This window comes from Musa acuminata, chromosome BXJ2-4, assembly GCF_036884655.1.
Source record: "Musa acuminata AAA Group cultivar baxijiao chromosome BXJ2-4, Cavendish_Baxijiao_AAA, whole genome shotgun sequence".
Classification (NCBI taxonomy): domain Eukaryota; kingdom Viridiplantae; phylum Streptophyta; class Magnoliopsida; order Zingiberales; family Musaceae; genus Musa; species Musa acuminata.
In genome coordinates, this window is record NC_088341.1 from 33,033,107 (window position 1) to 33,043,535 (window position 10,429).

Here is a 10,429-nt window from a genome sequence, read left to right on the forward strand (position 1 = left end):
CGGTACCGTCTCGCTTACCCTCGCGCTCACTTATGGAGGCCCACCTTGAGGTCCCATGAACCCACTTTGTGGACCCCTTAGGGACAGTTTGGGAACAAATCTTTTGTGCTCACGTCGTCCACTAACAAAAGCCATTGATGGTGTACCCGCTCCCTTGCCCTCGGGCTTACTTGTGGGGCCCACCTTAAGGTCCCTAAACCCACTTCGCGGGCCCCATAGGTGCGGGTTTGGGGACGGATCGATCGAGTGCTCGTATCTTCCGCTAGCAAAAGCATCGATTCGGCACGCCTCCCCTCGATAGTCACTGCTCATTCCGTGCGGCCCACTTTGTCCTATGGAGCCCCACTATGTGGGCCCCGTATGTAGGTCTTGGGGTGGGACCTTTCGTGCTGACATCTTCCACGAGAGACAGCCATCGACTCGTTGCCCGCTCGGCGTACCTTCGAAAGTCTCAGTATCAAACTGCGGGTCCCATGTATTCCTCGTCTACTCGCCTATGATCACGCGAGTAATCTTACCGGGTAAGACGCACCGTGGAGCTAAGACAATTTCTATCCGACTCGACCAAACCTACGGCACTCAAAAGGACATAACTTATATCGGATCTGTACAAAGACACGAAGTAAATCTGCTATTTAGACATTCGTGACTCACATAAACTAAATCGGACACAAATTGTTACATACGTTTATATCGGAATCACATTGCAACATAAAGGATTAATAGCAAGATAAGTACTTGTTTCACGATGTCAATTGAAGTACTGAAACCTTAAATTCACCGTTTCTATAAGCTAAATTAGCACTCAATGTTGAAATACATTTTTAAATCAAAAAGAATAAATACGAAATTAATTATTTTTTAATATATGCAATATTTTCCAAAAGGTATATATATATATATATATATATATATATATATATATATATAAAACTCAAATATATAATTAAAAATATTAAATTATAAAAGGGTGTATATGTATATATACCTAGTGTTAAACATAGAATAAAAAATAAATCGGATTAGTATCCACATCCGTGTCAATATGGTGGAATTGTTTACCCGGATCCGACTTGCCAGATACAAATTCGGATCTTTGGATACAATCCGACCCGTTATCAGCTGTAAAGATGCGGCCGTATCGTACCCAACATTCTCGCACCCGGGCCCACTTGTCTCGCTTACTGGTCGGTGGAAACTGAACCTTCTTCTTTTGTGTTCTCTCTCTCTCTCTCTCTCTCTCTCTCTCGATCGATTAATATAAATTCGTTCTCGAATCCGTCACCGTCGCCCTCCTGATTTCTCCTAGGGTTCGGCGCCTCCTCCCCTTCGCCCCATCCTCTATGTCGCCGCCTCTGGGATCCCTCCGATCCCCAACGCCGTCTCGCGATTGCTGATGCCGCCTTCCCGGATCGTCTCTGCTTCTTGCTTTCGGTCCGCTCCGATCCGTAAGTGCCCGACCCCGCCACCTCCAGGTTGTTTTTTATCGTCTCTTGAGCACCACCTGTTCGATCTCACGATCACCATTTTCAGTAATGCCGCATCTGATATGGACGTGAGCACCATTAACTTTTTGAATCCTGCTTTCTTCAATAAGCGTTGGCACCTCTCTAGTGATAGTTGTTGAGTTAATCTGGCGTTTCTCAACATTACTAAGCGACGATCATTAGGTAGATTCTCCAATATTTCTAGTTTACGATTAGGATATATGTACACTTTAGGTTTCATCATAGTCAGTACCCGTCGATGTCCATGATTCTCTCGATCTATCTTTATTGTAGCATATTACCATCTTGTACTACCAAAATCTCTCCATGGATGGTGAAGATATGGGCATGTAATTGAACCCGCTGTCAACAATTTATAATAGCATTTGCGAAAATATGGATAGGGAAATGAAGCAGCATTTTCTAACGTAGACTGCTCTGCCCTACATATCTTTTACATGTGTCAGTGTTCATCTTGAATACTTTGAATGGCCTTTCGATATTCTTGTGTTGTTGCTTATGTTCTCTTCTTTTTTGTCTCTTAAAACAGAAAATATACCTGTTAGTCAAGGAGTAGCAAAATCCAAATATTGCAACAAGCACCTCAATACGTGGAGCCAAAGCAGAATGTCATGAAGCCATACGGATCCCTCAACAATGTAATGCACTAAGCCGGGAAGGGGTATATTTTTTACAGTTTTAATGCCCAATGAAAGTCCTGTCCAATTCAGTGTATGCAGCTGTCATATGCTTTAGATTTTCTGGAAAACTTACATCTTTCTAAAGTTCCTGAAGTTGAAAATGGCAAAAAAGAAATTGAAGGCTTATTCACTGTAGAAGTGTGACTTCAGTTCTATTTTTCATGAATATGATTACAGAACCTGTTCAGTTTTTGGAGAATAATAAAGCCCCACAAACCTTGATAATGAGTACATCTCAGCAAATACAAGCTCTTAAAATTCCTGAAGCTGTTGTTGCCCTTGCTCAGGCAGCTGGAAAAGTTAGTGGTGAGACCGAAAAATGTATGTATATTGTATTTGATTTGTTTTGTTTCTTGCTGAAGGGTTGAATATATGATTCATTGAATATTTGTTCTCCTTTAGCAGATCTTCCAGGATGGTCTTTATTCCCATGTACGGTTCAGATGCTAAAATGTGAGAAATGTTCACGTGAGTTTTGCTCCACAATTAACTATAGACGGCATATTCGAGTGCATCGCAGATCTTTGAACATTGATAAGGTTCTTTCTGTGCTCTTCTGTTTTAATATATTTGTTTCCATTGGTGTCTTATTTTCTTTCAGAGCTTTACTGTTATAACCTTATGCGGGAAATTGGATTTTTCTACTTTGTTGCCCATTTTTTTCACAGAATCAAAATATTCTGTTCTGGGGAGTGCTTATTATTGCTTGATAGTTAATGTATCAAGTGCTAGTGATTACTGGTCTCATATTCCTGAGCATGTTAAGTAAAAGCCAGCAATCTTCTTTGTATTTTTTCATAGTTTCATGATTTAGTGAAAAAGTATGTATTCTAGTTTAATATTTAATCTTACTAAGAGTTCTTGAACAGCTACTATTATCTTCAAATTTGTGTATGGTTTACTGATCCTTTCTTGAAAACTTAGGACTCTACGAAGAATAGGATGCTTTTGGGAGTATTTTGGGATAAGGTAAGTTTCTTTAAGTACATATAACACTTCTTAGGTGTACTTCCCCTATAACAGAAATCAATAACGTATTCTGTGTGTTTATCTTGATTGGTATTTGTCAAGCCTGAAATTGTAACTGAATAATTGATGGTCCATTTGAAGTTTGCATTTTTTTCCTGTAGAAAACTATGTTCTCTTTAATGACGAAAACCTCTGTGCATTTGTAGCTACCTCTGGAGGAGGCAAAAGAAATTTCATCATTCAAAAATGTGGATATAGAGGTAATGGTTTAAGTAGCATAGTTATTTTACTCATTATTCCATTATCCAGTTTCTTAGTGACCACAATTCAAAGTTCTTATTTTTGGTCCAACTGATAGAGCCATTCAAAGTATGGAAGTTTGTATGTATTTATGTGAAATATTGGTGTGCAAACTTTTCTTTGTTCTCTGATATGCCTCTTCAGTAATCAAGAACCTATTATGGTTTACTTATGTATTTCTGTAATCAGAAATAATAAGGAACAAGAACAACAATCTTATGAGTATACTGTATCATTGATCTTAAAAAGATCATTTTTTTTTTTTTTCACCCCTGGTGGTGAAATATCATGATGATTACTTGGAGGATGCTGTTTCTTGATAATGAGAAAGGGCTATTTAAGGTGGTCATCGATTTTTTAACCATCGGTCTTCACTAGGCTTATTTAACAAACTCTGACAGTGGAGTTGATACTCCATTGTTATGACAAAGTCACAAATTGCTAATTGCCTTTTATCTAATTTTAGTTTACCAATAAACCAAGTTATTTAAAAAAAGGAATGTGAGGGAAAGTAATATTGCATTGTTATTTAGAGAAAGTTCTAATAATTATCCCGTTACAGGATGTTACTGGTTCTTCAATTATAAGGGCGTTGAAAACTTCTGTTCAAAATCTTGGGCTGCCTTTACTGCCACATATATATGTGAAGGCTGGCACAACTCTTTTGGTAAGAGAAATTGGATAGTACATCAGTTTGAAATGTATCAGTCACTGTTGCATGTACCACATTCTTGAGGTTCACGTTTGCATTTTGTAGAATGTTATAGAAGGAAGTCCTTCTAGGTTTCCTATATCATCTCAAGAATTGTTTGGAGTGCTTGATGATGCAAGCGAGGAGACATTTTTATGTGCTGGCAGTACCTTGTCAATGCAAAAGTACATCTTCAGTGGAGATGCTGGGAAGATTGCTCTCGAGACAAAAAACTCAGTTGCTTTTGCTAGTTTTATGCTTGAACAGAAATTGGTATATACCTAGTTTTTCTCTCATTGTTAAGTGTTGACATTTTCTTTAAAAGCTTGCTTCTTACCTTATGAAGAATTGGTTGCTAGGTGAAATCGTGGTATGCTGATAAAGATATTGAAGCTTTAAAATGCCAACGTGTGCTTATGGAGGAAGAAGAAGTTGCTAAGAAAAGGTATCTTCAGATTATGTGCTTATGTTAGTAAAGGAACCGTATCTCCCCATGTATCCAACTTATCTCTACAATTGGATTTTATTCTCTTTAGCTATCATGATTTCTACATGTTCAACGTGGTATTATCTTATAAGAGGATATAAACCATTTACTTTTAAAAGCTCAACTTAAGGATTGTTTCATTTCTTAGTTAAGGATCTGAATTATTCAATCCCCAGAATAGACAAATTTTTATCTGAAATTATGATTAAGTTTGAACTTTATGACAACAGAATAATAAATATGGAGTACAAGTATGATAAATGCTACTGCATATTTTGAACTTAACAAAGAGCCAATGAACCTTCATTAGACATGGTTGTAAATGGTCACATAGGAACCACACATCTTTGTCTGGATCCAATCATCTTACTGATATAGTTGTAAAATTATGTTTCAGTAAGGAGTGGATCCTCAGTGAAAAAATGTAACTCATAGATTGTGAAATGGGACTGATTTCTCAGTAATTTAGTATACAAGTTCATGTTTAACAACTTTTACTTGGTCAGCTTGGTTGGATTATGCAAGTCCATTATTTTTGGGTAACCTCTGACAGATATAGAGTATTGTTGGTTTTGTATACCATGCTGATAAAAATATCCTTTTGTTATCTTTTACAAATGTGAAAACACCAGTTTTATTTGCTAGCATATTCATTATAATTAATGCTCAACTAACTCTGATGGAGTAACGTTTAGGCAAGCTGAGCTCCAGGAAAGAAAAAGGTTGAAGAAATTGAGGAAAAAAGAAAAAAGGGTGAATATATCGACTGGTGTTGCCAATGCAAAAAACGAGAAATGTTTGTTTGATACTGTTGAGGCAACATGTAGTTCCATAGAAACACTAAATGAAATGCTTGCATGTGAGTTTTGCCAGAACACTTCTAAAGAACCAGTTTGTCAGGAGACACAATGTGGAGAGGCAACCAGACTGGTTGAACCACAATTGGATTGGAACCGGAGACAGCATTCTCACCCTGACAATGCTGATCAGACTGTAGACCAGAAAATAAAAGCCAAGGCTAGTGAATGTCAAATAACTACCACTAGTGGGCAAGTCCCCATGTCAGCACAAATTTCTCCAAATGGTCATGTTCTGGGAGAAGTTCCATCTGCAAAATCTTCAGTAACATCAACTAATGACCTTATGATTTTGACAAGTAAAACAGTGCCAGATAGAGAAGATGCAAATGAAAGAAACACTGATCCAAAAGCTCGATATTCATACAACGAACATGAAGTGCTGATAGGCTCTATCAGTGTCACACTTAGAAAGGGTTATGATGATAGCAGGGAAGCTTCAGCTTTGGTACAGAAACATTTCAAAAAGCTAGCGAAGAATGATTTACATCCCAGTAGTGCCATTCGGACGACAATTGAACTGCACAGACCAGTGTGCCATGACATTGCAGATTCTACCACGGAAAAGATTGCAACCGAAGGCAATCAATTTCATTCTGATGCTTTCAATCAAATTTCTGTTGAAGATATTTATTTGTCCTCTGTTGCAATGGTTGACAGTGGCACTGACAAATGCTGGAATTCTTTCACTGACCTGGGTGATGCAGGATTGTCCTTGCCGAGAATGTTTTCAAGCCAGATCGCAAGGGCCTTCCTAGCAGAGAGTAAGTCCTTTGCTTCTGTATATCAATTTAATTAATATTTGATCCCTCACATCCCAGTTTGCAGTTTTTCCACCATGTTAAGGACTCATAAACCTGAAAGCCTTTGGGTTATCTTAAAAAAAGCTTTGCCTAACTTGCATTATACCAAATATTCATAGAAAACACAAAGTTTGCATTTTATAAGCCTGATTTTAGCCTGTTCCTAGGAAGTTTCAAATTGGTAAAAATCATTGGACATATACAGGAATGAGGTTTTGACTTTGGTCAGTTGAACTGGCCCATTCTTGTAAGTTCTTTAAGAATTGATACATACACATATATACATACATATATGTAATCCCTAAGACCTGATAACAAGTAAATCATGCAGGATGGAAGGAGTCTATGATAGCTGATCACGTGACACTAACTTTACCCAGTGATTTGGAGGCCACTAGGCAGTCATCAGAGTTTGAGGTACAAGATCGGCGACTTTGATTTCCGAGGTCAGGTCATCCTCGATGCTTCAGCACATAAAAACAAAATTAGCTGCGGACATAACAAGAAGTCTAGGCCTGGTTTATCTCAGTGCTTCAGTGGGGAAGCAAGGGGTTAGATAAATAGACTTTTGCGATGATTTATACTTTTAGCATCCCCAAATTTTAGAAGGCTTCCCAATTTTAAGAGAGGTCTGTGTTTAAACAGTTCCTTTTTTTTCTTCTCCTAAATATTATTGTCAATGTGTCTCTATAGGTGTTGTACTGGTTCATTTTTAGTACCATCGTTTTGGTTTTACTTGGACCTTTTGTCTGTACAAAAGCATAGAATCAAACGTCTATCTCTGATTTAGTCCTTTGTCCTGGCTTTTCCTTCAAGACTTAATTGTCTAGGAACTCTCATGAATTGAGGTAAATCTTCGTTAAATTACTGATCAGAAACATCATTAAATTACTACTTAACTATGTGAATGTTACTGATTCTTCTTTTTATATCAGTTGGTGCAGTGTCTTCTTATATTCAGTGAATGAAGAGAACAACCACCGTGACTCTTCCACAGCAACAGGCGACTTGGACAGTGTTGTCTCTCTCTCTCTCTCTCTCTGTGACCACAGGATATGAAGAACACGTCTCAGAGAACACAAGTGTCTACGATATGAACTAGGAAGAACCAGGCAGAAACAAAAGAGGAATGAAGGTACAATTGTGCTTGGCCACCTTCGTATTGCCATTTGCAGACCTCTTCAATCCAAAAGCAATAGTATTCCAGTTACCCAAAGACCAACAAAATACCTCAGCGCATACACCCTTAATCATGTAAACAAGCCAAAAAGACCACAAACGCCTCAACCACTTACATACAGATGCAAGTAGCAGGGCAGCTCTTCCTCCTTCGAGGAAGAAACCATCGAGACACCAAGGCAGACTGGAACAAGTAATCGATACCCCTCAGCACTCCGGAGTGAGGGAATGATCCCTGCTGTAGTCATGGCAGTAGTCGTAGACCATGTGGTTCCTCTGCGCCCACTGCATCGCCGCGTACTGCCGGGCGCTGAGCCCGTAGCCTGACGGCGACGCCGGCACCGGGCGGCAGGACGACGGCGCATTGGCCGAGCACCCTGTTATCTTGAAGTCGGTGAACCTCGCAACGAAGGGTTGGAACCTGTAATCCGCCTTGTACTTGCCGTTCTCTGTCGCCCAGGATGATGCGTCCCAAATGGAGCCGTACACCCACATCGGCCGATCCGGGAACGTCGCCTCGATCTTCCTCGCGTACCTCCTTATCGGCACATCGTCCACGAAGAATCTGCGCATGGATGGATGAACCGAGTTCAGCGTCTGAGCTGGAAGAGCAGAGCACGTGCACGTCCTCTCAGAGTAGACCCACTCACATGATCTCGTCGGGGTTCCAGAGGATGGCGTAGTGGTGGAAGGCGGCGGTGGGGTCGAACCAGAGGTGGAACCTCATCTCCCTGCCGATGACCCGGCCGTCGCCGCTTCCCCTGACGTACACGTTGGTCTGCAGCGTGTACGGCTTCCCGGGCGTCGTGCCCAGGAACTCGATGTCCACCTCGTCGTGGAACCCCGGGTGAGCTTCGTTGTTGGAGAGCTGCAAGCACGACGACCGACGCATGCATGAGTACCCATCAACATCAACTCCAACAAAACCAGTGAGGGATCACCGACGCACATAGAAGGCTGTATTCACGCCGGCGGTGTAGCCACTCTGGAGCTTGATGGAAGTACCGAAGTAGCCATTCCGGTACGGCCGAATCGACTTGAATCCACTCCCTACACCATTTCTAGCATCATAATTCGGCGACATAGAAACTGAGAAAGGTCAACTGCGGGGAGTAGCAAGAATGGCAGACCTGAGGTCCTGTCAAGCCAGACTGTGACAGAGGATTGATCCGGGGAGACTGATTGGTGCTGAGGACCCCAGAGGTTCCTGTATCCCTGGTAGAACCTGGATGACCTGATCTTGGAACTGAGGGGATAGCCCGGGGAGGGCTGCGCATTGGCAGAGTGGAGGATGAGGAAGACAAGGAGTGGGATGAGAAGAGCCATGCAAGCTGATGGATGAAGGTGAAGGTGCGGAGGTTCATGGTGGTAATGCATGGTTTAAATAGAGCGGTGAAGGTGTCCCACCTCCATGAAGATGCATGTAATTAATGAAGAAACCAAGAAAAGTGGTGAAGAGTAACCGGAAAGAGCTTTTCTTGGTGTGAGATTGATAGAAGTCTCAGTCCCAAGAATCACCAGTCTTTGATCTACACCTTGTTTGTTCATGTCTGATCTCAGGTCTGAATCCAACATTCAAACCTACCAAGAAGCACATCTCTCTCTCTCTCTCTCTCTCTCTCTCTCTCTACTGTTTACCTGATTGAATGCATGGGTATATTTCCTTGCATGCTTTTGCCATTGCCACAAGGAAAAGGATGGAGAAAAGAATGCAAATTGTTTGACCAAAAGCAAGCATATGTTTGATGTTTGGTGGTGATGAATCACTTGTTACAGCAGAATCTCCTGTTCAACTACTCTTATCAGTACATGGTTTAACTTGGATTAACACAGCTCATTTCTGTCAACTGGGAGCTTTACATTCGTTCACACTTGTTTTGATGGGACATTGTGGACTATATTCTTAGCATTAGTCTGATCAAAACAGTCATCACAAGCTGATAATTAGCAGATGTTCTTTCAATAGCAGACGTTGTTATTCTTTAATTCCATCAAGAGGTTAATGGCTATTTATGCTGAAGTAAGTGAACAGACATGCAGATAGAGACAAAAGAAAAAGCTTCTTCACTGTGGGGAACGAACTGATAAAGAAGGTCGGATCACTGAGCCGAAATCCTTAGATCATCAATCTCCCACTGTTCTTGTAGTGATTGAAATCCTTCCTAATCACTCACCATGACAACCAGTAGTAACCATGTTGAGTAAATGCTGAAGTAGCAAAATCTGGCAGCAGATGTAGAAGATGAGCTGACTCAGTTTGGTCACAAGAAGAAGACCTTGCAATGCTACATCAGACAAAGTGCCAAAAGAATTGATGATGAAAATGATACCTACTACAACAATAAGAAACAAAATAATAATTGAAATTAGGTAGGTTGAAGCTTTAAATGATTATACCAATAGTTTATTCGACCAGACACTGTTTCTTTCACGTCAATCAACAATCCTTGAGACGTGCGCAAAACGACGGTGGGTCAGACAGAGCTTGGCCTCCATGGTTTTGTGGAACAGTGTGTGTGGCTCGGAGGACACCTGCGTCCCAGAAATCAGCACCGGTAGTGCTTCAGTGAGGAGCAGATGATGAAGAAAGTAGCCACTGGAATACTGCCAAACGTGTTTGACAGAATGCTTCTGCAATTGCTTGGAATGCTCTACAGCTGAAGACATGGAATGAGATGCAATCAGGAACAAGCTGAAGCGCCGTGAATGGTGGGTGGATCGATCATGCACACGCTGAAGAGTCAAGAGCAGAAAGAAAGAGGAAGAAGAATTCAAAGTTTGGTCACAAAATCCACCCAGACTGATCGTGTTCCACTTGTCCATGGACTCTCTGAAGATTTCAGATGGAGGAGTCAAAGAAGCATTGTTAATAGCCGCAACTCATGGCTTCTTTGAGCAAATCAAATACATCTGTTGGAGATGCACACATTGCTCCTAACTTTGTTTCATCACATC

The 10,429-nt window shown here is 40.9% G+C and overlaps 2 protein-coding genes across 9 annotated transcripts; one reads left to right on the forward strand and one right to left on the reverse strand.

The window, feature by feature from the left end:
• The first annotated feature begins 1,238 nt into the window (after positions 1 to 1,238).
• On the forward strand, positions 1,239 to 7,090 carry LOC135610398 (uncharacterized). 7 transcript variants are annotated; one of them, XM_065104860.1, is made up of 12 exons: positions 1,239 to 1,448; positions 2,038 to 2,169; positions 2,366 to 2,509; positions 2,591 to 2,727; positions 3,113 to 3,157; positions 3,364 to 3,417; positions 4,020 to 4,124; positions 4,215 to 4,421; positions 4,508 to 4,593; positions 5,331 to 6,073; positions 6,153 to 6,256; positions 6,627 to 7,090. In XM_065104860.1, exons 3-11 carry the CDS (start codon positions 2,413 to 2,415, stop codon positions 6,248 to 6,250), a joined length of 1,572 nt encoding a protein of 523 aa, XP_064960932.1. In that variant the 5' UTR covers positions 1,239 to 1,448; positions 2,038 to 2,169; positions 2,366 to 2,412; the 3' UTR covers positions 6,251 to 6,256; positions 6,627 to 7,090. The 7 variants fall into 7 exon arrangements, with proteins under 7 accessions (XP_064960932.1, XP_064960931.1, XP_064960928.1 ...); XM_065104859.1 differs by having other exon boundaries at positions 6,200 to 6,256; XM_065104856.1 differs by having other exon boundaries at positions 1,240 to 1,448; positions 2,038 to 2,146; positions 5,331 to 6,256.
• Positions 7,091 to 7,370: 280 nt separating this feature from the next.
• LOC135610399 (probable xyloglucan endotransglucosylase/hydrolase protein 32) lies at positions 7,371 to 9,050 on the reverse strand. Of its 2 annotated transcripts, none has more exons than XM_065104861.1 (4): positions 8,605 to 9,050; positions 8,424 to 8,510; positions 8,125 to 8,342; positions 7,371 to 8,039 (listed from the first exon to the last, which is right to left on the reverse strand). In XM_065104861.1, the coding sequence occupies exons 1-4, from the start codon at positions 8,836 to 8,838 to the stop codon at positions 7,682 to 7,684; spliced, it is 897 nt and encodes a 298-aa protein (XP_064960933.1). In that variant the 5' UTR covers positions 8,839 to 9,050; the 3' UTR covers positions 7,371 to 7,681. The 2 variants fall into 2 exon arrangements, with proteins under 2 accessions (XP_064960933.1, XP_064960934.1); XM_065104862.1 differs by having other exon boundaries at positions 7,376 to 8,039; positions 8,424 to 8,524; positions 8,605 to 8,801.
• Between the last annotated feature and the right edge of the window lie 1,379 nt (positions 9,051 to 10,429).

Excerpts from the sequence above, each read along its gene's own strand:
- LOC135610398 (XM_065104856.1), top strand. The coding sequence starts at position 2,413 with ATGAGTACATCTCAGCAAATACAAGCTCTTAAAATTCCTGAAGCTGTT. Across the intron at positions 2,510-2,590 it reads TAGTGGTGAGACCGAAAAAT|CAGATCTTCCAGGATGGTCT; the intron begins GTATGTATATTG and ends GTTCTCCTTTAG. Across the intron at positions 3,158-3,363 it reads TGGGAGTATTTTGGGATAAG|CTACCTCTGGAGGAGGCAAA; the intron begins GTAAGTTTCTTT and ends GTGCATTTGTAG.
- LOC135610399 (XM_065104861.1), bottom strand. The coding sequence starts at position 8,838 with ATGAACCTCCGCACCTTCACCTTCATCCATCAGCTTGCATGGCTCTTC. Across the intron at positions 8,511-8,604 it reads CTGGCTTGACAGGACCTCAG|TCGATTCGGCCGTACCGGAA; the intron begins GTCTGCCATTCT and ends AGTGGATTCAAG. Across the intron at positions 8,040-8,124 it reads TGGAACCCCGACGAGATCAT|ATTCTTCGTGGACGATGTGC; the intron begins GTGAGTGGGTCT and ends ATCCATGCGCAG.